The following is a 25,819-nucleotide window of genomic DNA, read 5'->3' as shown; positions in this document are numbered from 1 at the left end:
TGTCTCTGAAACTGACCAGACCATTCTTCTGTGAGGTTGGAAACAAAGTGGGGGTGTCTCAACACTCCCGTGTTACCCTCTGGGGTCTCCTCGCTCTTTTCTGGCACTGCCAGCCTAGATTGTGAGTTATGCCTGCAGACTCTGTTCTCAGTCATGGTCTCACTTAAGAGATTTTGCTGATAATTGCACAAGATAGCAAACTTCCTACCTATTTTCTATTTGAAATAGCTGGCCAAAATTAAAAAGTGATTCAAGACCTGAAAAACTGAATAGAAAGACTAACAGTACAAAATCCTTGGCACAGTGATAGTCACTGGTACCTTCCATTATGCTGACTCTGAGCTACTTTACCTTCTATTTATACAAATTCTGGATGGTCAGTTTCCTCCCTAGATGCTGACTTATTGTTTGAGCAAAATATGGAGGACCAAAAAATTATTAACTTAAATGTAATTTTCTACATGTTTCTGTCATGTAGTGTAAGCAGAGGTTTTTTTTCTCACTTTTTTTTAACTTCTAAAATCTGTTCTAATTTGTTGTACCTTACAGTAGAATGCATTTTTCTTTTTTGATAGATTATACATAAATGGAGTATAATCTCTAATTTTTCTGATTATACATAATGTAGGATCACATTGGTCATGCAGTCATATATGTGCATGATGTAATAATGTCTGTTTCACTCTACTATCATTCCTACCCCCATACCCCTTCCCTTCCCTTCACTCCCCTCTGCCTTATATTAGTAAAGTGACACATTTTGTATTAACATCCACATAGCAGAGAAAACGTTCTCATTTCACTCCAATCAGAATGGCAATTTTCAAGAATACAAGCAACAATAAATGTTGGTGAGGATGTGGGAAAAAGGTACGCTTACACATTGCTGGTGGGAATGCAAAATGGTGCAGCCACAATGGAAAGCAGTATGGTGATTCCTCAGAAAACTTGGAATGGAACCATCTTTTGACCCAGTTATCCCAGTCCTCATTTTATACCCAAAGGACTTAAAATAAACATACTTGACACAGCCACATCAATCTTTATAGCAGCTCAATTCACCAAAGCTAAAACATGGTCAGCCTAGATGCCCTTCAACAGATGAACAGATGAATGGATAAAGAAAATGTGGTGTGTGTGTGTGTGTGTGTGTATATATAATGGAATATTACTCAGCTTTAAAGAAGAATGAAATTATGGCATTTGCTGGTAAATGAATGGAGTTAGAGAATATCATGCTAAGTGAAATAAGCAAAGGTTTTATAGTCCTCACTAGCTTATCAGAACAGATGGATTTCAATGCTTGATTACATGAAAGAAAACAATGCAATATGAGAAGGGAAAATGTAGAAGAAAGCTCTGAATTAGTGTCACTCTGCAGGCAGGCTTCTACCATGAGACATATATAGCCCTAAATCATGCCCATACTCATCATACAAAACATCCTCTGCCCTGTGTGTCTCGTGTCCCTAGTAGGTTATTCATGTGCTCATGAGCAAATACTATTCCACTGACCAGGGCCCTACAGATCTACCTCCTCTCTCTAGACTCCAGAATGTCTAAGAAGGGATTCATCAATATTAACCTCTCCCTCCCACCAACTACCTCTCTCTTTGTGGCTTGACATGGGAAGGCCTAAGGATGAAAAGTCACAGAGTATTCTGGGAAGTGAAAGGCAACTGGAAAAGACCTTTGTGTTACCCATGGTTAGATTGTTTTCCACAGCAGTGCTGCTCATGGACCAACAGTTCAGAGTCTCAGGCAACCTTCTTTTTCTGTTTTTCCTTCAACTGCTTTCTCCACACCACTTAAGAATGAACAGAACACAGAACAAGAGCTCTCTTCCAATAAACAAGTATTTCTGGGTCAAAATTCACTGTGCTTGGCTCTCTTGCCTTAGGGTCACATTGCTCCTTCCCCATGCTTGCCTACCTGAAATCATCAGCTGTGCTCAAATTCCAGTTTAGGCTTAAGCAGGGATCACCTCTGCCTCTACTGTAATACAGAAAGACCAGGGTGTAAGATGTATTGCAAAATATAGAATTGGGGGAGCCCTAGGACATCAGCTCCATAAAGCCAAGAATTTTTTTTTTAACTTAGAATAAAGTTTATTTACATGTATAAAAAGTGTATGGAATAGGAAACTCATAAAAAAAACACAATTAGGTTTTAGGAAAAATATGTGTTTAAAAGAAACAGATTGTTCTTTCAAGATAATGAAAATACAGATATATTTGTACTGGATTACTTTAAACTGTTAAACTGTTAGAAAATGCGTTTTGTTCTTTGCTGAAGCACCAGCCTCTAAGACACTGCCCTTGATATTCCTTTGCAAATGAAAGAATGAATGCTACTCCTATACTGCAAACCATTCATGGGAAGAAGACTGCTACCCTAGCTCCTCATTGCAAACCATTTCACCTAGGCAGATGGGGCAAAGCAACACATGCACCAGATTGGACCAGAGTTGACTTCCCAGTCTTCTCTAAGACAAGACAAGACTACTGAGGGTTCCTTGCTGGGGTCTTTGCTCATCTCAGAAAGTGAACTGGCTCCTTTCCTTCTCCAAGCTGGGCTGGATGCTGCCTACTGCTGAATGAGGTTTGTGCAACTTCTCTCAAAGTACTGATTCCTAAGCCTTGAACATTGCAGATCTTTCAAGAATGCAGTGAAAGTCACAGCTCTTTCCCAGAAAGAAAAATTGTGCACAGATGATGAAACATACTGTGAGAAATAGAAAGTTTGGTGGTCCATTTTCAGAATATAGTATTTAGCCTTAATTGGGAGGAAAGATTCAATGGTAGCCATTTTATTATAGCCCTTTCCTTTGCCCACCCCAATTTTAAAATTAGCTAACCACATAGATTGTAAAGCTGGGCTCCTCCAATCAGGGATAAAAACCGTGGACTGTCCACCCAAGTGCACTTGCTAGCCAGGTACAGTAGCACACCCTTCTGGCAGAAGTAAAGTTTGCCTTGCCCACCACCCACTTCCAAGCATGTGTCTGCTTTCTGGTGGCACCTTGGTCTTTCTGACAATACATTTTGTACTGTATTTCAAGGGATTTAAAGAGACCCCTGAAGCCCCACCACATCACACTGATGGCAAAATTTGAAGCAAAACTACCTACAAAACAGGGAGTTCATTTCTTTCTTATTGAAGAAAAGTTCAAACGGGTCCAAAAACAAAAAGAAATGTTCAATGAACTCACGCACACAGCAGCTAACAACATTCTGCTATTCTTGTTTCATCATTCATCTCAACTTTCAAATTTAAATTTTGACTAGAATATTTCAAGTGAATTTGCAATAATTTGCAATTTTATCTGTAAATACTGCAATAGGTATCCAACTAACCAGGACTTTTCTTTATTTTTTAGCATAAGCATTAAACCATTATTATATCCAAAAAATTAACACTTTCTTAATATCATCAGATAACCAAACTGGTTTAAATTTCTCCTAATTGTCTCAGAAATATTTTTTTCAATAGTTGGTTTGAATCTGGATCCAAGATCAGACATTTATTAGATTGGTGTATTTTCTAAGGTAGGAATTAATTTTTACTGTGTGATTAGAGTCCATGTCAGTTGGTTATTTTATGAAGGAAGATGAAGTAGGGAAGATATATGTCTGGGTAAAGACAGAAATTGAGTTAAAGTATCAAAAAAGTTAAAAATTTGGGGCCTTCTTAGAGTTCTTACTTGATTGCTTCATGTCATAAATTAAAATTAGAGGGTCTAAGCTTGAGCCCACTGGCCAGGTAAAACTATGTACCCAATAGGTCGGATAGAACATTTCTTATCAGAATCTAATGGCAGATGAAGTATATGTAGCTTATCTAGCACTTATATTTCTCTCTCTTCTTTAGTTAGGATAAGGAAATACCAAATTAAATACAAAATCTAAAGCCCTCAATAATACGCCTGCTTGCTCTGTGCGGACCATGCCTGACCTCTTAAGCTCCCATTCATGTTTTGATATATCAACACATGAATATAATGTGTTTACCTGCTGTCCTCCTTGTGTATCCAGCGTTGATGATTATCATCAGATTTTTTCTCCACCAAAATGACCTCCATACCTGAACGGAGGTTGGAGCTTTGTAACCCCAAAACAAGCTGAGGAGCAGCATAGCTTATAATCTGCCCATCTCTGTATTCAAACTGCTGACGAGAAATCTTCTGCAATTTACCATACTTTGGAGAATGGCTGAGAAAAAGACAACTTCATCAGTGTAGAATAATGTCCCAAGTATTCGATGCACTGGAGATGGTAAGCTCACTGGTGAGATCCCACCGTGAGCCATGTTAACGGCACAATGGGTAACATACCATAGAACAAACGCAATGTTAACACTGCACTTCTAAGCAGACATAAAAAAAAGAGTTTTGAGTTTGTTTTGTAACAGATATAAATGTTTGTCCAAGGAAATACGTAAGAAATTCATCAGCAAAGAGAAAATAAGTTCAGTTGAAGAAGCAATTTAGTTAGAGGAAAAAGTGAAAATCAAAAAAGGAGTAGAAGGGACATGTAGAATAAAAACAGAGAAACAAAGGAGTTCTGCTCAAATTATGTTCATTTCCATCCATTATCTACAGTCTCCATGTATTTCAGTCTCCCCTAACAATTCACAGAATATCATAACAGAAGATAATTCTATATTAATAAATCAATTTAAAGGGGTCTCTTACTTAAGAATCTTAAAGCATTAAGCAGACGTGTTAAACGTGTTAAATATAAAAATTCTTGCAATTAAATTAATCTAAAGAAATCTATTAAGCCCCTACTATGTGCATGGTTAAGTGCCCAAATTGTTTAATTCACATATTTTGATAACTGCTTATAATGTTAAAAAGCAAAAATCTGAGGATTATGGAATAATACAAAGTAGCATAGCTTCCTGTAATTTCATTGAATGATAACCAGAAAAAAATAAAATTTAAAATAAAGAAATGGCATTTCACTACTTTTTTTTTTAAAGACATCAGAGCATCTTACGAGTGTATTCAGTAGTTCACCTATTCATTCATTCAACAAATATATAGGCTCTATGTTAAGTTCTCAGGAGGCAAAGGTGGATGAGATCACTATTTAGTAGAAAAGACACAAAGATGACCAAGAAATATACTACACTGCACAAAATGAACTGAAGGGGAGAGAAACTTCCCACAAACACTCACGAATACTGTAATAAATAATGTCAGATGAAAATGTGCGTGTTGGTAGAAAGAAGATCTAACAGCAGTGAAAACACTGAGGAATATGCTTGTCTCAAGGTGAGAGAACCTAAGACTGGGGAGAATCCCCTAACAAGAATCCGTTGCAACTTTTTACCTGTGTTTCTTTTGCGGTTTCACATTTTCAAAGAGTTCTTCCATTTTCTTTGGAAGACTGACATCCTCATCAAAGTCCTGTGAAGTATTCTGCCAGGCGTATCTGACAACTGTGTGACAAGCTTCCATTCGGAGGTGGGCTCTTGCATGTGAATCTCTATCAAGGTTCGAAAGTAAACACAAGTCTAAGAATTCTGATTTGTGATCAGAGAATTTTCTCTGGGGAATAGTTAATCATGACCTGATCCACTATAGTTGATCCACAGTAGGATGTTGGGGATCTATAAATCACATTTCCATAAGGGTACCTAATGTTGGAAATCCATGCCTTACTAATACATAATTTAAATCTTTTAATATAAGGTTATAAATAAAATCCTTCATTCACATAATAAACAACATTCATCTTTGTTATATTTATGAAGAAAACATGGGACCATTTGTTATATTTCAAAACATAGGAAGATAAGACTACTCAGCAGTTTGAGAAATTCATAATGGGACTCCTCCTGCCTACCCGGTAAGTGGGTCATAATTCTGTCTGGGACTGTAGAGTCTAGATTTCTGGGTTCCATAAAGTTTATTCAATAGACTATGTTGGGGAATCTTAATTAACTTAAATTTTCCTCTCAGTTTCCCAATAAAAATCTATAAGGACTCAAATTGCATCTGTACATATGTCCCAGCTTTTAATAGAGAGTAACATACTAAAACATTAGAATAAATAACCAGATTTTGCACAATCGAGCCAAACTTCCAACTTAAGACAACAATATGAATGGAAGCAGTAGCCACTGTACAGATCCATATATATTAAGATCCAGCCACTGTTGAGAGCACATTTGCTCTGAGCAGGATCATGACAATATGAGGACTACTCAGCTGAAGGCAGGGAAAACACACAGGCAAAGCAGCAAGCATATTTCAGCCCTTTAAATATGCACATGTGTAAATAAAGTTCTCTGGGGCAGACCGTGATCGCCAAGGTGCTGGCAATAATTTGATGTAACTACAAGCATTATCAAGTTACCAAAATCTTCAGGGACAATTCCTATGCTAGCAGAGCTGACTGTACACTTTTCAAATGTAACAGCCACACTGCATGTAAATATGAAACTGGAGGGTAACGACAGCCTGGCTCATTCAGAAGTGCAATGCAAGCTTCTCAGAAAAATCTTCCTAACAGTTGAACAACAATAGTGCCATCTTGTGTTAGACAGGGAAAATGCCAACAACGCCATTTATTGGAGAAAGAAAGGGAAAATAGTCATTCATAGTTTTAACAAAGTTATCAAAGTGCAGACTAAATTCTTCCCTTACATCCAGGTTTTTAATGGTCTTACTTAGAATTTAGCTATCAGCTCTTGGGTTTCTGCAAGTGAAGTACAATTAAATCATTTGAGGAACAGTCATTTAAAAAAAATTTTAGACGTTAATAGAGCTTTATTTTATTCATTTATTTATGTGTGGTGTTGAGACTCAAACCCAGTGTCTCCCACATGCTAGGCAAGTGTTCTACCATGAGTCACAACGCCAACCCAGGAACAGTCATTTTTAAATTAGTCTTTTTTATTAACTAATTCACTCGTTCATGCATTCATTCATTCATAGAATGAACCATAATTAGTTTAATTATTAGTTTAGTTTAATTTATTAGTTCTTCATTCCTTTAACCAATATTTGTTGAACATTTATAATATATACTGGAGCTGAGGTTGTGGTTCAGTGGGACAGCACTTGCCTTGCGTGTGTGAGGCACTGGTTTTGAGTCTTGAAACCACATATAAGTTAAAGAAAAAAATAAAGGTCTATCAACAACTAAAACATTTTTTAAAAAATAAAAAAATATACAATATGCAGGCACAGGGTTCTAAGAGTTGGAGATATAGTGATGAACAAAATAGATAATAAGTTCTCAGGGTCATGGAGCTTACATTCAAGTGGGAAAAAGAGACACAATAGATAAATGATTAAGTAAACAAAATAAGAACCATAGGTGGAATAAAAGGTAATATTGCAATGGAAATTCCCTGTTGCTTACTTTAGCAATGGAGTCAGAGAAATGTCTCTGAAAGTCAATGTTTTAGGTTGAGACCTATACAATGGGAAGGTTCCAGCTATGTAAGGATCTAGAGGGAAAGCATTCTAGACAGAGAAAACAAAAGGAAAGATTCTGAACCAAAAGTAAGTTTGGCCCATTTGTGGAACAAAAGACATAGGTGTTACAGATAGGAAGTAAGTGAATGGAAAGGGGGTACCAGATGAGGAGGGTGAGGCCTAAGTCTGTAATTTGGTGAAGAAAGGAGAATATTCCCCCAAGCTCTGTTCCAAAAGTCTTTCCCCCCATAAAGCGTCAGTGCAGAGGTTAGTGTTCCCAGTTTCTTTTCCATTGTGCTTCTTGTTATTTTTACCAGACATTTTACTTAGACCAACAATAAAAAAGGTTCCTTGTAGAACTTCATTCTCTCCTTTCACCTAATGGCTATCCCTCCTTAAGTCATTCCAATTCTCAAATATGCAAAAAATCTCCAAACAAGCATATTTAAGAAATTCTGGGGAAATCTCACAATGACTCACTAATGTAAGTTAAAAGACCTTCTGAAAGTTAACCTGGAAGAAAGATAATCCAGTGGACTGATAAATAAGGACTGAAGGACTGTCGAGCAAAAGATGAATAAAGCATAGTACCATGAAAGAGAGGAAGTCATGGGATGGAGGTGATCTAAATAGTTGATTATTTAAACATTAGAATAGTGAGCTTCCTGCTCACTATTCAAGAAGAGGCTATAGCAAAACAGCCTGCTTGGAATGCTCAGGAGAGGCCAGCATTGTGTTCTGAGTGAACTCAATCACTTTTCACCACAAGGACTCCAAGTCCTGTTGAAATCTTGATTCTGAACACTGAAAATCTTATACTCGGAGATGTTCTTTGTTTTTTCTTTATTTTTTTTCCTCATACAGACTAATAACTCAGAAGTTAGATAAAACATCCTTATTTTTTCTTTTGTACTTGCCACAGGGGACTTAAATTATGATGTGCTATCTGCACAAGAAGAGCACCCCAGTGGTTCGCTGTGATCTTCAGAATCTAAATGGCATTGCCCACTAAGGCCAAATCTCCAGGTCTAGAGGGAACTAAGCAACCTGCCTTAGGTTCTGTCCTTTGGACAATGGACACGAAAGGGGTTCCACTCACCTTCTCAGCTGTTTGTCTTAGGAGTACTGAGGACTTAGTAGTACTAAGAAGGATAAATGCCAAGACACACTGGTATATCAGCCCTGACCCCGGTCTTCCTGACTGGATATCATTTTTATGTGCCAGTTTGCATGGTTAAGGGTCTTTGCAATGGTTAATAACAGGTTTCCCACCTCATTTTCTATTTAGATGATACATTCTTTAGAAGAAAAATGAAAGGGAATGTTAGGAAAGTTTGTGGTCAATTTCCTAACTATTGTGGAAGATGCCATAGAGGACAAATTATTCTTTGAAAAATGCCTTCTGATGCTTTTGTTAATGTCAGGATAGGAGCAAACGAGTCACTCATCAAAATCAGGAAATGTTTTTCCTAAAACAGAAGTAAGACTCTTATAATTGATGATAGAAATAGTCTTTTAAAAACAGTGTATAACAGTGATAATTAATTTTCACAATTACTGCAATAGTAATTGATGAGGCATTTTTGGTTTTATAATTTGGAAATACACTCAATCGTTCCTTTGTTCATTTAGTAAACGATGATTAAAGTTCATTATTCTGCTCTTCGCAGAGCACATGTGACAGAGTCCTTTCCTTCACTGAGTTCCAGGTTGGTGGTGGAGAGTGACACAGAGGGGAGGAGCTGATAAGCCCAATACTAGAGAAAGTCATTGCTGTGATTGAACTCCATGATGAAGAGTCATTCTACAGATGAATAGGAGGCAAGCAAAGGCACTTTGGGTGGAATGAAATTAACATGGGGCTCAGAGACCTGCAACAGAACTGAATGGAATGTGCCACTTTCAGGCTTTTTGCTACTCAGCTAGAGCTTGGAGTTCACATGGAAGAAAGAAAAGCGAAGAAGTGTGCATGGGGTGCAAATGATGGTCAATGACAGGCATGGGCCAGGGCAGCAAGAGTTTAGGATTCCAGACTAATTTTTTTCTGTCTGCAATAGGTAGGCATTGAAAAATTGTGAAAAAGGTTATGTATTAGATAATTGTGCACAGATTGCACTTAAGGGTGAGTTGGAGGAGACATTATGGATAGAGGTCAGTCAGAAAGCTGTTTCAGTGAGTCCAGATGATAACTGTATAGTAACATGAACCTAACTTGAACCTATGTTGTTGTTTATTTTTTTTATTTTTTTACAGGCTGCATTTTGATTCATGGTACACAAATGGGGTACATCATTTTGTTTCTATGGTTGTGCATGATGTAGATTCATACCATTTGTGAAATCATACATGTACATAGGGTAATAATGTCTGTCTCATTCCACCATTTTTTCATACCCACCTCCCTCTCATATGCCTCTACATAATCTAAAGTTCCCCCATTCTTCTCTCACCCCCTACCCTCCACCCCCATTATATATCCTCATTCACTTATCAGGGAAAACATTCGGTCTTTGGTTTTTTGGGGATTGGTTTATTTCACTTAGCATGATATTCTCCAATTCCATTGATTTATCTGTAGATACCATAATTTTATTCTTCTCTATGGCTGAATAATATTCTATTGTGTATATATATACCACAGTTTCTTTATCCATTCATCTGTTGAAGGGCATCTAGGTTGGTTCCACAATTTAGCTATTGTGAATTGAGCTACTATGTTAGAGAAGAAACTTAATTGTTCCTAAAGTCAATGTTGATGTATACAAAACAAGAAGATTTCCTTAAGTATATGTCCATAATGCTAAGATTCTAGTCTTTAAAAAATAGTTACATTATAACAATATTACTAAAAATAGATCATTGTGATGGTTGAACAATGAAATTCTAATTCTAGGCTTTTGTCAGAAAATGAATCAAACCTCTTCACCAGACTTCACTCTCACTAACTTGGCATGGGTTCCCTGCATGGGCTCTGTGCTTTTTATCAGACTAATGAACTGAACAGCAGGCTGGTAGCTTCTCTAGTTACACTGATTACTTACAGGATTTCACTGGAAGCATTAGCTGTTGTTAAAGCATTATTTTGCTTTCGCTGTTCCTCTGGTTCTTCAACTTGCTTCTCTTCTCCAAAAATTGCTATAGGTTTATTCACAGCAAGCTTGCCTCCTGACATGATGTCACTTTGGACTTCTAAAACAAGAGCTGAGCAGAAATGAACAAGTGGCAAGGACATGTTACTTATGATCACAGAGCACCAGAAATTTGAAAACATGCTGACATACAAATGCACAATATTTCCAGCCATTTGGTCTAATCATAGGTTGCTCTTTAAGAATTTGAATTTCATTTAATATTAGTAGATTTTTCCTTCTTAAGATATGATTCACAAGTACTAAAAATAGGTCTTTAAAAAATGAGTTAATTATTCTATATTCTAAGTCTGGAAATGGGCTACAGTATTTAGACATATGTCTCTAGATCATTCTCTGGGTTTCAAACTCATTAGTGAAAATCCCAATGCCTAGAAAGACACATGTAAAGCTTTACTATACAGTTTTCAACACATGTGATGAGAGTAATGTCTTTAACTATATTATTTTATTTTCATTATTTTCCTTTCTCTGTATAAGGGAAGGAGCACAAGGAAATTAGAGATGCTACAAACGGGAAGCAAAGTCTAAAGATAGTTTTGGACATTCAAACAGCACACTGCCATAAGACAACAGCCTTATAAGTCAGGATGATACAAACATGATTTGAGATTTTTCCAAAAGTCTTTTGCTCCCATTTAGCATCTGAAGAATTTAATTGCTGACCTAAAAAACACCATTTGTGGGCATGAGGAAATTAGAGGCAGAAGGCAGAGAAAGCCATAAAACCAGCACAGGGAATCCTGCTTCTCCCTATAGGCTTCACTTTGAGTATCTTAGTTGTTCATGGAAACACTGAGGACACTGCCCATTGTTCAGTACACTGTGACAGGGTCACTGCTTGAGCTATCCTTATCACTCCAATTTCAGGCACAGTCACATAAACCTGGATCTGGTTGCCGGAAGGTATACCCATGACCTACTATTTGCTGAGAGTCTTACTGTAGAGCTTTCCAGAAGTGGTCATCAAGCAGGGGTGAGATGACTCTAGTGAAGATTGTAGATTTGACCACTGAGTCATTGCAAGGCTTCTGAGAACCAAAAGGAACAGAGGGGAGCCTAAATCAGGGAGGAGGTACCAACCAGCCAAAGCATCTCTGGGCCAAAACAATGGAACACAAGTTGCCCCAGTCATAGACTGCAGCCAGCAGAGCCTAGGGAGCAAGGCCAGCCATATACGTATCATCCTGGAGAGGAACTAAAGTGAAGTTCTGGAGACTGAGAAACCTGAAAGGCCTCCCTAAAGAGATTAACTAAATAAATTAGTGGGACAAAATTTACACCTGATTAGACACTTAATTGTTTTTTTTCTTGATGGGAATGCATAAGGTTTCAAAGAAGTCAGATCTGTTAAAGACAAATAAAGAGATTATGTGCTTTTTGCACATCCAAATTGTAATGTGAAAAAATATGCAACCCTGCTAAATATATAAATTAGTCTAAAGATCTAAATAGCAAGATGCACAGGTGAGATATAATCCATTCAAAATTTTTTAAAATTTTAATATAAAACAGTATCTATCATCAAACATTTTATTTTGGCAGCATACATAAAGATAAAATAATTTCATAGTCTAGGGATGTAGCTCAGTGGTAGAGTACTTGCCCAGCATGTGCAAGCTCCTGAATTTGATTCTCAGTACCACAAAAGAAAATAACCACAACAACAAAAGAAGGAGAAGAATACCAATGCTTACTTTCTTCCTTACGAAAGCTGCAGAAGGTTTGAATTTTGGAAATGTCAGATGCTAGGTTCCTGAGGAAGATCTGCTTCTTTTGCTGAGCAATGGACAGGTCAGGATTGATCCACTGTTCTCCACATGAAACATACACCTATCAAATAAAAGAATGTCTGATCCTGGACAAAATGGTTCAGAGCACCAGCATTTGTAATAGCCCAAACTGGAATCAATCATAGAAATCAAAATACCTTACAATAGGTGAATGGTGGTGTCATGGAATACATGAACTATTGACAAAAACAATTTTGATAGATTTCAAGGATATTTATATGTGGTAAGAAAAGTACATCATATTCTCTGCAACTTCCATGGGTCTACAATAATTTAAAAATTAAAATGTTTTACAATTTTTTTATGAATGGAGGAAAAGGAAAAAAGGACTAAAAGGTGGGTACTATCAGGGGTTGGCACATTTGGCTACAGTATAAATATACCCTGCTGCTTGTTTTGTAAATAAAGTTTTATTGGAACACTGCTATGCCTATTCATTAATAGGTTGTCTATGGCTGCTTTCATGCTATAGTAGCAAAACTGATGTTTCAGTTGAGACCACATGGCCCACGAAGTCTAAGATCTTTACTTTCTGGCCCTTTACAGAAATTTTCTTATAATTCCTAGTATAAACTTATAGTATAAACATCAAAATGTTGATGTGGATATTTCTGGATAGTGAGATTATGGATGAGACTTTTCCTCTTTATTTTTCTTGTACATATTTCTTAAATGTCCTTAAGTGAATAGATATCTCTTAGAAAGAAGAAAAGATTGTGAAATATTGAGACTCAGTATGAAGTAAGGGAAACCCAGTACTGCCTTTTCTGATCTTTACACACTCATTGGTAAAAAGATTCTTTGTGTGAGGACCTGGGGAAATTTTCTTAAAAAATTCCTCTTCTTAAACATCAGGTTTCTTGTTAATATTATGAACGCACTAAATCATACAACTGCTCATGTTTCAATCTTTATGTTAATTACTCAGAGAGTGGTAGGTAAATATCTAGTAAATATGGAAGCACCCTGGCTCCATTTTATACTCCTCACACTCATACACACTTAGCCCTAGTACCCTCATTTACACTAACCTTTAGAATAAATATATCTTTTGTTATAGTATGTTTTAATACAAGTTACCTAACTTCTGTCGGAAAAAAAAAAACAATAAATAATCAAGGCAGCATATACACAAACATTAAAAACAAATAAACAGACTCTTGGAAGTGATGGCAGTAGAATTCAAGGTAGAATCTACCAGATTGCAAGAATACCCTACATACTTTCCATGATATTGGTGATTGGTACTTGGGTTTAAGAGTCTCTCAAGGGTTCCTTATCGTCAGAGTCTGAGTCAAGTTCCGATAATAAGGTGCAAGATTTGTTCTCAGTTTTAAAAAATGTCAGGTATCAGTTAAGGCAGAATTTTGTTTTTGTTTTATTCCAAGCTGATGCCTCGAATTCATAAATGGGAGAAAAGACTAGGTTGCTAGAGTCCTTCCATTTCTCAACTTTCTCTAGCTTCCCAAATAGACTGTATGATAGACTAGATAAAATATTTTTCCTGAAAACTTAAGATTATTATTTGAAATCATTAAACAACCATATTGTGTATGCTTCAAAAAGAGTAGAGGATCTATTTCCTTAAGGGTCAGAGAGATAATAATTTGGCCTTCTCCAGTTTCTTCAATTTTCGAGTGGGAATAACAAAAGCCTCCATCTCAAAGGGTGGTAATGAATGCTAAATGGGTTAAGTCAAATATGGCTCTTAAAACCAGGCCTGACACACAGGAAGTTCTCAACACTGTTAGTTCTTAGTATAACTTTATGATGGTTGCTGAGTTAGGATAATTCTGAGAGAAAATAACAATGTCATGCTTCTGAAGTCTTCCAATGAAGGACACTTTTCCTTGTTGTATTCATATATTAACATTTTGTTTCAAATCCACTTGTTTACCAGTTCATCTCTTTGCAGGTCCTTTAGGGAAAAGATTTCCTTCCCCTTTTCATTGAATAATCTCTGAGCTGCAGAAGGTAACTTTAAAATTTCAGTGCACCTGTAATAAAAGACATAAAAATTGACCTTGAACACAGAATGCTTCCAGTAATGAAGAGAGAAAATGAAAGAAATCAAGGTCTGGGATGTTGACAACTCTGTCTGCTGGGGTGAGAGAGTTGAGAGCTAGGTTCTAGAATCATTGTATCCTTTGGAGTCTCATTTTCCCTGTCCAAGTGTGATGCTTGGGGAAAATTTTTTAGCTTTTCTAAGCCTAAATTTAGTATCTTCAGGATCGTTATAAGGATTAAAATTTGACTTGAAAAGGGCTCAGCACAGCACAGCAGGCATGATCTTTAGGTAGACATATCGTTACTGACTTCATTCCTCAGTCGGCCCCACATCTTTCCATCCGTGACTCTGGCTCATGTTCTTCCTTCTATCTAAGGAACAACTTCCTTGACTTTTTCTATTGAAACTGATCTTTCTCCAAGGTTGCCAAAGGCACATCCATCACCAAGCAGTCCCTTAACTTCCTCCACTAGAAGTGATCTCTATAGCCCTTCAACTACCTTTAAAATAAGAAAAATCCAACCTGGCTAAATAAATATTGATTTATTTCCCTCCCAAACAAGAGCTGGGTATGGCCTGTGAGTATTGAAATAAGTGGCACACAGCTCCTTGAGGAGCCATCTACCTAGTTAGCAACAGACTCGTAGGGTGACATTGTAGCTGATGCACTAGCACCTGGCCAGTGCACTGAAAGAACACAGAGGAAAAAGGATGTATCTAAGGAGTGACATTTGAGTTGGGCTTCAAAGGGTGAACAGGAGTTCATCAGGAAGGGGATAAGCTACAGCTGAGTGTATGGACTGGAGGAGGGCCAGATGAAACTGAACAAGAAGACAGGAACCAACTTGAAACACTCAGGATCCCAGACAGACTCTGGCTTCTGTATCAAACAGGAGACCATTTGAGATACAGCAAATGTGTAGCATTATAGATCTGCCTTTTAGAAGGTTAACTGCAAGGAAGTTAGAAAATGGACTGGCAGTGGGAGAGACTGGACTCTAGGTAGCCGATTTATATTAGAGGTAAAAAGGTAGGAATTACGGGGAAGAAGTAGAGCTAAAGGAGAGTGATTCTACATTTCCTAAGGAATACTGTTGTGATGATTCTGCCATTAGAAGGAGGAAAATGAAAGGTTATTGCTAAATATATTTGATGTTAGAATGTACTCTTTATAGCAAGTGAATTAGCAATGTCTTCATGCTCCTTAGTAAATAAGACCTAGCTGAACGAAGAATATGTCTACATTTTATTACCTTCATTGGGATAAAGCAATTAAGCACATTAGGCCCTCTATTTTTTTTCTATTTTTTTTTAGGACACCACAGAAGGAAATAAACCAGTGAGAATTAGGTCTTTTATGTCTTGTACCCTAATTCTGAAAGTTGATGGACTTGTGAAGATAGGGCCATATTCCTCATCCATAAGAATTGGTGAGGTAGGAGGAGTAGAGGGGACCTGCAAGAGTACTGAGAGGCCTAGTCACAAATCTCCATGCTTCAGTTCAGATGATAGCCAAATACTCAATCCAATTCCTTCTAATTTTCCCAAATTGATATCTTTGCAGGTTCAGGCAGCTATAATATGACCTAAGAAGAATTAACTATCATCATTTCTGCCCCCATTCACATTTTCCTAGGGAAAATGTTTACAGCCTGAAATATTTTTAGGACGACTGGGTGAGAGAATAGAAGGAATGAGTGATTAGTAGATCTTTCTTTCTCTCTGTTTTAAAACCTTTCTTTTAATGTTGAATTTGGCCTATGTGGATAGGTTGAAGAGGATAGGGATAAAGAGATTTTGCTTTCTCAGAACTGGTGTGAAGAAGCATCAAGTGGCTATGGTTCCAAGAGAACTGCATTTCAACCCAGCCCAGAATGTTCTTGAGAGAAATTGAACCTGGAGGATAAGTTCCTTGGCCAAGGTTATGTGACTGGTGAGTAGGAGTTCTGAAATTCAAACTTAAATCTCTGTTTTGTTTTGTATGTTTCACTCTATGTTTAACTCTTCTGACTACTTCACATGCTAGCCAACATGAATGGGAAAAGGGATAGAAAACTACTGGCTTTTAAGCACTTGATAAGGAATGTGGGCTCTGAAATCAGACTGCCTGGGTTCAAATTTTAGCTCTCTCACATTCTAGCCGAGTAACCTTGGAAAAATTACTTAACTTCTTAGAGCTTCATTCATATCATTAGTAATAGAAGAAGGTCAGGGCTTTGCTAAGGCTTCCAGCAAGTTAATAGCAAAGTGGGCCTAACATCAAATCCCTTGCCCACTGACCCAGTGTGTTTTCTAATACTACATGTTGCCTGCAACTTTGCAGGAAGCAGAAGGCATCAACAGAAAGTTCTGTGTCTGTTACTCTAATATGAGACATTTTACACTATAGATGGATATAGTAGTACCTATCTCCTAAGGATATTTTACAGATAAATATGTCAACTCTGTGAAGCACCTGGCACATGAAAACAATGCATCCAGGCAGGATGGTACACCCCATAAGCCCAGCCACTGGGGTGACTAAGGTTGGAGGCCCCAAGTTCAAGATGAACACAACAACTTAGCAAGACACTGTCTGAAAATTTAAAAAGGAAAAGGACTGGGGATGTAACTAAATGACAGAGTGCCCCTAAGTTCAACCCCCAGTACACATGACACACACACACAATGCAACACAGTCTTTTTTTTTTTTTCTTACGGATTATAAAATGTGGTATCTATACATGAAGAAATTTAACTCTTTTTTTTTATTAAAAATTATAAATTTACATAGGGCAATGTTGTTTGATTCATTCTGTTATTTTTAGCAACACAGTCTTAAAATGGACCAAGCACTGGAAGCATTTCATGTCAACTTTTTTCTTTAATTCTCAAACCACTTCTAAGCAGCCCATTGTACTAAAGAGGAAATTGAACCTGGAGGATAAGTTCCTTGGCCACAGTCATGTGGCTGGTGAGTAGGAGTTCTGAAATTCAAACTTAAATCTCTGTTTTGTTTTGCATGTTTATTTGTTTTTTACAGCATACTATGGTTTCCTTAAAGGGCCTCGTCATAGAATGATATTAGACTTAGAAAATGAAGAAACTGAGGCCAAGATGCTGAGCAAGAATTCTGGGATGACTCTGCTACATGGAGGAGAAGACCCAAGAAATAAGGTCCTCTGACTCTCACCCCAGGTGTGAGGACAGGTAACCATGTGGACTTCTTAGGTTTAGACAGTTCAGTAAAATGGCATCTGGTCTTTGATTTTGCTTTCTCAGAACTGGTGTGAAGAAGCATCAAATGGATATGGTTCCAAGAGAACTGCGTTTCAACGCAGCCCAGCATGTTCTTGAGAGAAAAGGGCGATCAGAGAATAAAGGAACTGCCATCTCCCAGACCACATTCGCAAACACAAACCAAAGAAAGGTACTGTAAAACTGTGAAATATATTTTTAAATGAGATTTGTATTTATAGAGTTAATGATTCAAAAAGTTAGGGGAACTTGCCAGACCTTGAATTGGGGGGAAATTCTTTTTTTATTAATTAACATCAGTCTCATAAACTCATGACATTGTGTGTGTATAATTATATATATATATATATATACATACATATATATATTTCATTATAATTAACAACTTGTTTCTTATGTAGATACAAATGTACTTTGTGTTAATGGTTATACATAGTAATTTGGGCATTTGAGTAGAAAATGCCTTTACATTTAGTATATTAAATATTTACCTCTCCAAAAAATGATGAAATTCAGTCTCATTTATTTCCATCTCAGAATTCTTAGCAACACAAATTTTCTCTTTCCTTTCAGGATTAACATTTCTGAAACAAATTATTTAAGATTTGATTGTATTACTATTAAATTGTCAATTATTTCTCAATTAGGAGGTCTTAATTTTCCATGATTTACCCTAAAATAGTCTTTCTTTCAAAAAAAGAGAATTTCCAAAACTAATACAATGAAGCTTCAAACTACATATTAAATAATGATGTTATCTTACAAACAGTATACTACAAGTACTTTACATAAGAAAATTAATTTACAATATTCTAGTCCTCTTCCAATAAAATTAAACACTGTGATATATAAATTTGTCAACTTTGAAAAAAAATTCAAGCAATTACATTAATTTTGTCTGTAATGTTTTATTCATATATGGTTCTATTAGTAATCCAAACCTAAATTTTTTACACTACTGAGGAGTGAACTCAGAATCTTATACACGCTAGACAATGCTTATACATGCTAGACCTTTGAGCTATGCCCTCAGTCCCAAAGCTAAACATTTTTTTAAAAGAAAAGTAATCATGATCATAAAAGGACGCATAATTGAAATTATTTAAATGTTCAAGTTAGAAAACTATTCTTTGTACTTTTAAAATATCTTTATTAAATGAAGATGTCATCAAATTTAATGATTCATTCATTCATTCAATAATCATTGACTTGAGGCTTACTATAGGCCTTTAATAATATGGCTAAAGTGACTCTGTAATACATTGATTAACTAGGACATACCGTTCCAGAGAAGACAGTACATTTACTGAAGAATAACATGTCACTCCTGTTTCCACCTCATAGATTGAGGCATTGTAGGTAAGTATGAAACAGAATGGTAGTTGTGAGGCTGGGAGGAAGCCAGGTGTCCCGGCAGGAAGCCAGGACAACAGGTGCAACAGAGTGCCTAGCAGCTACAACTAACTCAGCGGGGAGTAATGTGGAGTTCAGGGTTAATATATAGAAATGTCCCAACTTATTGTCAAAATATGTTTCTTATTCTGGAGATGGGAGGTGTTAGGCAGTGTGGGGTTTTGGAGTAGGAATGGGGGAAGTGTTGATAAAAACTAGAGCTAAAGAAATATATAGGAATCATTTATAAAGGGCCTTAAAAGCTATAATAAGGAGCTTGAGTAGGTCCAGATGTCATAACTTATTAACAATTATTCTGTATGTATTGAAATGACTTGAAATATAAAGTTTACTGGAGAGTTTTATATTGAGCCTTTCTTCTTATGAGTCCTTAAAGTACCACTTATAAAATTTTCTTTGTTTAAAATATAATTCTAAAGGATGAAATTTGCCTGTGACAAAAAATTATGAGTCTTTAAGTTATATGTTCTTGGCAGCCATTATCAAGACTAATTGAGAAGATCTTGTCACTCACTAAGAATAATATCAAGTAAATAATAAATAATGCTATTTGATCTTCCTTTGGTTTTGCAGATGGAGGAACCAATAACAAAAATAAACCCTTAAAACAATCTACAGAACCAGAGCTGGATTTAGTAAAATTAGATTTCTATTTCATCATTCTCTCATGATTTTACTTGTAAAGGCACTAAACAATTGAACCTCTTTCTTTTTAAACTAAGCTTCAGGTTAATTCAAGGAATGTATCCATATATGTCAATAGAATTTATTTCTTCTGCAAGATATGTAACTTGGATCTATTAAAAGCAGCATCTCAGGGCTTCTACCTTGCATGACTCTGGGATGCTGTTCACGCAATGTGAACAGTTCTTTCAGGAGGCAGGCCACATGGCCGTCCTGTAGCTAAGTCTCTTTCCTTGCAAACCTTTTGTTAACCTTTTGCTGTATTTACATACAGCAGGGGTGGGTGGAGGGTTGACACTGATGACCTTATAGAATACTTTTTGAGCCAGTAAAGAAAGATTAAAAAACATTTAGTACAATTTTAGTGTCAAGTGCATGCCAGTGTATTTTAATTTCTTAGGAATATGTAATTAATGAAAAAAGTGAATAATGTCCAAATACTTCATGAGCCAGGATACATTATTCCATAGACAGATGATGGACAGTTTCCTATACTCTCTGCCAGAATACTTGCCCAAATTTGCCCAAATTTCTATCAAAATGTTTGGATTCCCCGACTGAACCATGCATTTTAAAACATTAACATGATAGTACCTGCATATAATTTTGAGCCACAATTAAAGATTAGAATAAAAATAAGTAAATAAGAAATCATGTATTAACTTTGGGGCTTTAGGAAAAGGTTAGACACGTTTTAAGGGCATTAACCTCACATTTTACACATAGCAGAATGAGCTAATTATCAAAGGTATGCGTCAAAGATTTCAATTTCAGGCTTGACTTTACTTTGAAGATTAATTTTTTACTTTATCATCTTTACAGGCAGTTCAGTGGACAGCCAATCTGAATGTTACTCATTGTTCAGTGATGTATGAAGTATATTTAATCAATGTGAAGAAAGTAATATTAAACTATTATCAGCAGTCTCAAATATCCTAAATATCTCAAAAGAAAGGTCAAGAGGTAATATTGTTGGAAATTATATGAGAAACAATGTGTTTAACTCATTCTTTACATCAAAGCTTTTCAATGACCTATGATTAATTTTTTTATAAAAAGTAATAAAAATATAACAAGTGATTTTTCTCCAATATTAGAAAAAAACTGACTGTTTATAAAGATTTTATTTCAATCATAAGGTAAGATCAATACCTTTCTAGGAAGATAAACCTTTAAAATGTTATCCAGAGGAAAGAATATAAATTGTATAAAGTTATACTTTTGAGAACTATATTTGGTCATTATGTATTTCAAAGATATTAATATGAATAATTGTGTATAATAGTAACTTAAAGGAAGAATTACAAAGTTATATTTATGAAGCAATTTGTGAGTTCAGTTGTATCAACATACATTCATAAAACTCAAGCAAAAGTGTGAATTCCAAACATATATTTCTTGTAGAATCTTTTTTTTAATCAAAGCTACTCATTTCTAACTCATTATTTTCTCCTGTGTTTAGCCTATATCAACAGAGATCAAATTAATTTCCTGATATAGAAACTAAATGAATTTTTGTATCTATTTTCATCTTTAAATATCAACATGGGAGCCCTCATTCTAAATAAATACATAATTACCTCCAGAAAAATACTCATAATAAAGAGGACAAAAATCTGTAGAAACTAGAAAGTATATTTAATGATAATCATGAGCAACTCATTCTTACTGTGTTTTAGATGAGATTTCTGGACAAATGGTAATAAGGGATCTGCTTTTATTCTTGTCTCCATTTCTCAAAATTCTGAGTTTCATAGGGACATACTGCTCTGGTGTCTTATGGATGGGTTTCTTCAGAGGAGGGCTGTTGGGAACAAGCAGTCCTTCTATTGGCCAATCAAAGTCCTTCAGAAAGAAATGATAAAAATGTGAAAATAAATAAGAAAAGTTGTTTCTAGATTTATATTTTAAATCTTTCACTTATTCAGCAAAAATTTATTGGGCCCCTTGGCTATTCTAGACAATTCTAATCAATATTTCATTTACATAGAGGGAAAAATTAATGATTTTTAAAATTTATGTATAACTTGTGGGTGATTTATTCCATTTGACAGAAACACCATTCTAGAAAAACAGAATTTTGAATTTTTTCTCATCATAAAGTATCCTTAATCAATGTAAAGAAAAGAAGAATGTGCAAAAAAATAATTTTATGGTAGCCTGGAATAATATCATCTTAAACTAGATGTGGCAAATAAGACTATATAGAAGAATTTTTTTAAAGCAGAATAATATGATTAAATAGCTTAAATACATTTTAGATGCATTGTTCTGGGATTCACTATCTATTCATCCACACATCCATTTATTTATGAATTCATATATTATCAACTATTTATTGATTGTTTACTATATTCTAGGGACAGTACTAGGCCCTGGAAATAAAACTACAAACCAGGTAGTATACTATCCTTCAAGGGATTTGTATAAAGTTGTACTTTCAGAACTTTGGGAAATTACATAAACTTACCTAGAAATAAACTGGCAATCATAATAGTGTAAGTATAACAGTGACAGAGTTCCATACTCTGTGCAGTTGAACTTCAAAAGAGAAGACCCTAACTCAATATTACCATAGAACAATCTTAAAACCTTAATAGGGACTCCAGACACTGCACCCGCTTGCCCACCACTGCATCTATACTACTCAGCTCCTGCCCGAGCCCCACGTGGACTCAGCACCTACACTGCAACTCCCCAGCACAGTTTGGAGGCTGGTGCAGAGATTTTGAATTATCCCTGAGGGCATGGCCACCATTTTTGGATGGAGTAGCTCCAGTCCTGAGACACCTTCAGGAGACTGGAGGCCCTTTGACAGGTACCACACTCACATCGAGATACAGAGGACTGGGAGGTTTGAGTGGTGGATGACTGTGAACCACAGAATTTTTAAAAATTATTTATTTTTTATTTCTTTTTTTTCTCAATTTTCTTTTAATTTCCCTATTCCCTTGGAGTCTCTTTCTCCTTTTCTCATGCTAAAGACCAACTTCTTTTGATCCCACTCTCACTCTTCCCTTGAACAGCTACCTCTATTTTTTACTCACTCCTTATCCCATTAACAGTTACATCCTACACCCCTCCCCATCCTCTTCATCTACCACTAGAAGTTGTAGAGCTCATTGCAAGTCTATTGGCCGTACTGTAGATAATAATAAAACTCATCCTGTTCCTTGCAATACTGTTAACATCTTCATAGGGGCTCTCTGGTGTAGGACTGCATATTGTTTGTATGGTGTCCTGCTGATATTGATCTTCCCCTTGTGGGGGAGAGGTGTTGGAAACCTGCAGGGTCACAATAAGCCTGTAGTGGGGAAGCTGCAATACGTCAGATCTTCACTACTAGAGGGGAAGATACAGGAACAAAATGAAAAAACAGGGGAAGAAAGTGTTCCTAACAAGATGCTATTTTAATAGAATTCAATGACAACATTGCAGTAGAAATGACAGAAAAGTAGTTTAGAATCTACAAAATAAAAGCAATCTGTGAAGCAAAAGATGAGATAAGAGAGCAAATGCAGGCAATGCATGATCACTCCAATAATAAACAGTTAAAAGAGTAAATTCAGGAAGCAAAAGAGCACTTCAATAAAGAGAGAGAGATTCTGAGAAAAAAAAAAAAAAAACCCAAACAGAAATACTTGAAAGAAACAATAAACCAAATTAAAAACTCAGTAGAAACATCACCAACAAAATAGATCTCATGGAAGACAGAATCTCAGACAATGAAGATAAAATATTTACTCCTCAAAATAAAGTTGACCAAACTGAGAAGATGGTAAGAAATCATAAAAAGAACCTTCAAGAACTATGGGATAATATGAAAAGACCAAATTTAAGATTTATTGGGACTGAGGAAGGCACAGAGATACAAACCAAAGGAATGAATACCTGTTCACCGAAATAATATGAGAAAATTTCTCAAATCTGAAGAATGAAATGGAAAATCAAATACAAGAGGCATACAGAACACCAAATGCACAAATTTACAACAGATCCACACCAAAGCACATTATAATGAAAATAACTCACATACAAAATAAAGATAGAATTTTAAAGGCTGCAAGAGAAAAATGCCAGATAATATATAAGGTGAAACCAATACGGATATCAGCAGATTTCTCAGCCCAGACTCTAAAAGCAAGAAGGGCCTGGAACAATATATTTCAAGCTCTGAAAGAACATTGATGTCAAACAAGAATCTTATACCCAGGAAACTAACCTTCAGATTTGATGATGAAATAAAATCTTTCCAAGATAAACAAAAGTTAAAGAATTTATGAATAGAAAGCCTGTACTGCAAAACATTCTCAGCAAAATATTTCATGAGGAGGAAGTCCAAAACAATACAAGTCAGCAAAGGGAAGAACTACCTTAAAGGAAAAGTCAATCAAAGGAGAAGCCAAGTCAAGTTAACAACCAAAAATAAGCCAAAATAACCAGGAATACAAATCATATCACAATAATAACCATAAATGTTAATTGTCTAAACACATTAATCAAAAGACATAGACTGGCAGATTGGATTAAAAAGAAAGACCCAACAATATGCTGCCTTTAAGAGATTAATCTCATAGAAAAAGATACCCACAGTCCAAAGGTGAAAGAATGGGGAAAAATATACCATGCACATGAACACAGTAAAATAGCAGGGGTCTTCATCCTCATGTTAAATAAAGTGAACTTCAAACCTAAGTTAGAAGAGATAAAGAAGGACATTTCATACTGCTTAAGGGAACCATAAACCAGCAAGTCATAACTATTTTAAATATTTATGCCCAAACAATGGAGCATCTATGTACATCAAACAAACCCTTCTCAAATTTAAGAATCAAACATACCAAAACACACATTCTCACCACTGGATAGATCCTCCAAACAAAAACTGAACAAAGAAACTACAGAACTAAATAATATAATCAATGATATAGACTTAATGGACGTGTGGAGAGTATTTCATCCATCATCGAGCGAATACACTTTCTTCTCCGCAGTTCATGAATCCTTCTGCAAAATAGACTATATGCTATGTTACAAAGCAGCCATTAGTGAATACAAAAAAATAGAGATACTACCTTGTATTCTATGAGAACATAATGGAATGCAATTAGAAATCAATGATAAAATACTAACCAAAAACTACTCATACATCTGGAGACTAAATAATATTCTATCGAATGAAACATGGATAAGAGAAAACATCACAGAGGAGATAAAAAAATTCTTAGAGGTAAAAGAGAACAGTGACACAACATATCAAAATCTCTGGGACACTCTGAAAGCAGTACTAAAAGGAAAGTTCAATACATGGAGTTCATACATTAAAAAAATAAAAAATCATTACATCTCAAAGTCCTAGAAAAAGAAGAACAGATCAATGCCAAAAGTAGTAGAAGTCAGGAAATAATTGAAATCAATGAAATTGAAACAAGAGAAGCAATTGAAAACATTGAGAAAACAAAAAGTTGGTTCTTTGAAAAAGTAAACAAAATTGATAAACCCTTAGCCACACTAACAAAGAGAAAAAGAGAGAAAACTCAAATTACTAGAATTCACAATGAAAAATTAAAGATCATGACAGACACCATTGTAATACATTATATAATTAGAAGTTACTTTGAAAATCTATACTCCAACAACATAGAAAATATCAAAGACATTGACAAAGTTTTAGAGACATATGATCCTCCCAAACTGAATCAGGAAGACATACACAATTTAAACAGATCAATTTTAAGGACTGAAATAGAAGAAGCCATCAAAAGCCTAACAAACAAGAAAAGCCAGGACCAAATAGATTCTCAGCTGAATTCCACAAGACCTTTAAAGAAGACCTAATACCAATACTCCTCAAAGAATTCCAGGAAATAGAAAAGGAGGAAACGCTTCCAAACTCATTCTATGAAGCTAGTCTCACTCTGATACCAAAACCAGACAAAGATGCTTCAAGGAAAGAAAACTTTAGGTCAGTATCCCTGATGAACACAGATGCAAAAATTCTTAACAAAATTCTGGCAAATTGCATACAAAAACATATTAAAAAGATAGTGTACCATGATCAAGTGGGGTTTATTCCTGGGATGCAAGGTTTGTTCAACATCCA

General features: G+C 35.7%; 1 protein-coding gene across 1 annotated transcript in view; it reads right to left on the bottom strand.

The window, feature by feature from the left end:
• DCDC1 (doublecortin domain containing 1) overlaps window positions 1-25,819 on the bottom strand; it is a gene marked incomplete at its 5' end in the record, with an annotated part of 513,039 nt that overhangs the window by 49,794 nt on the left and 437,426 nt on the right. Inside the window, 8 exon segments of the mRNA XM_079105478.1 lie at window positions 1,933-1,995; window positions 4,011-4,211; window positions 5,337-5,492; window positions 10,474-10,633; window positions 12,279-12,414; window positions 14,272-14,371; window positions 18,111-18,203; window positions 21,386-21,561. Of these exon segments, the coding sequence (XP_078961604.1) occupies window positions 1,933-1,995; window positions 4,011-4,211; window positions 5,337-5,492; window positions 10,474-10,633; window positions 12,279-12,414; window positions 14,272-14,371; window positions 18,111-18,203; window positions 21,386-21,561 (1,085 nt within the window).

This window comes from Sciurus vulgaris (assembly GCF_902686455.1).
Source record: "Sciurus vulgaris genome assembly, chromosome: 11".
In the NCBI taxonomy this organism is placed as follows: domain Eukaryota; kingdom Metazoa; phylum Chordata; class Mammalia; order Rodentia; family Sciuridae; genus Sciurus; species Sciurus vulgaris.
The sequence above is the reverse complement of the archived record's forward strand: the minus strand, read 5'-3'. Positions and strand labels throughout refer to the sequence as shown.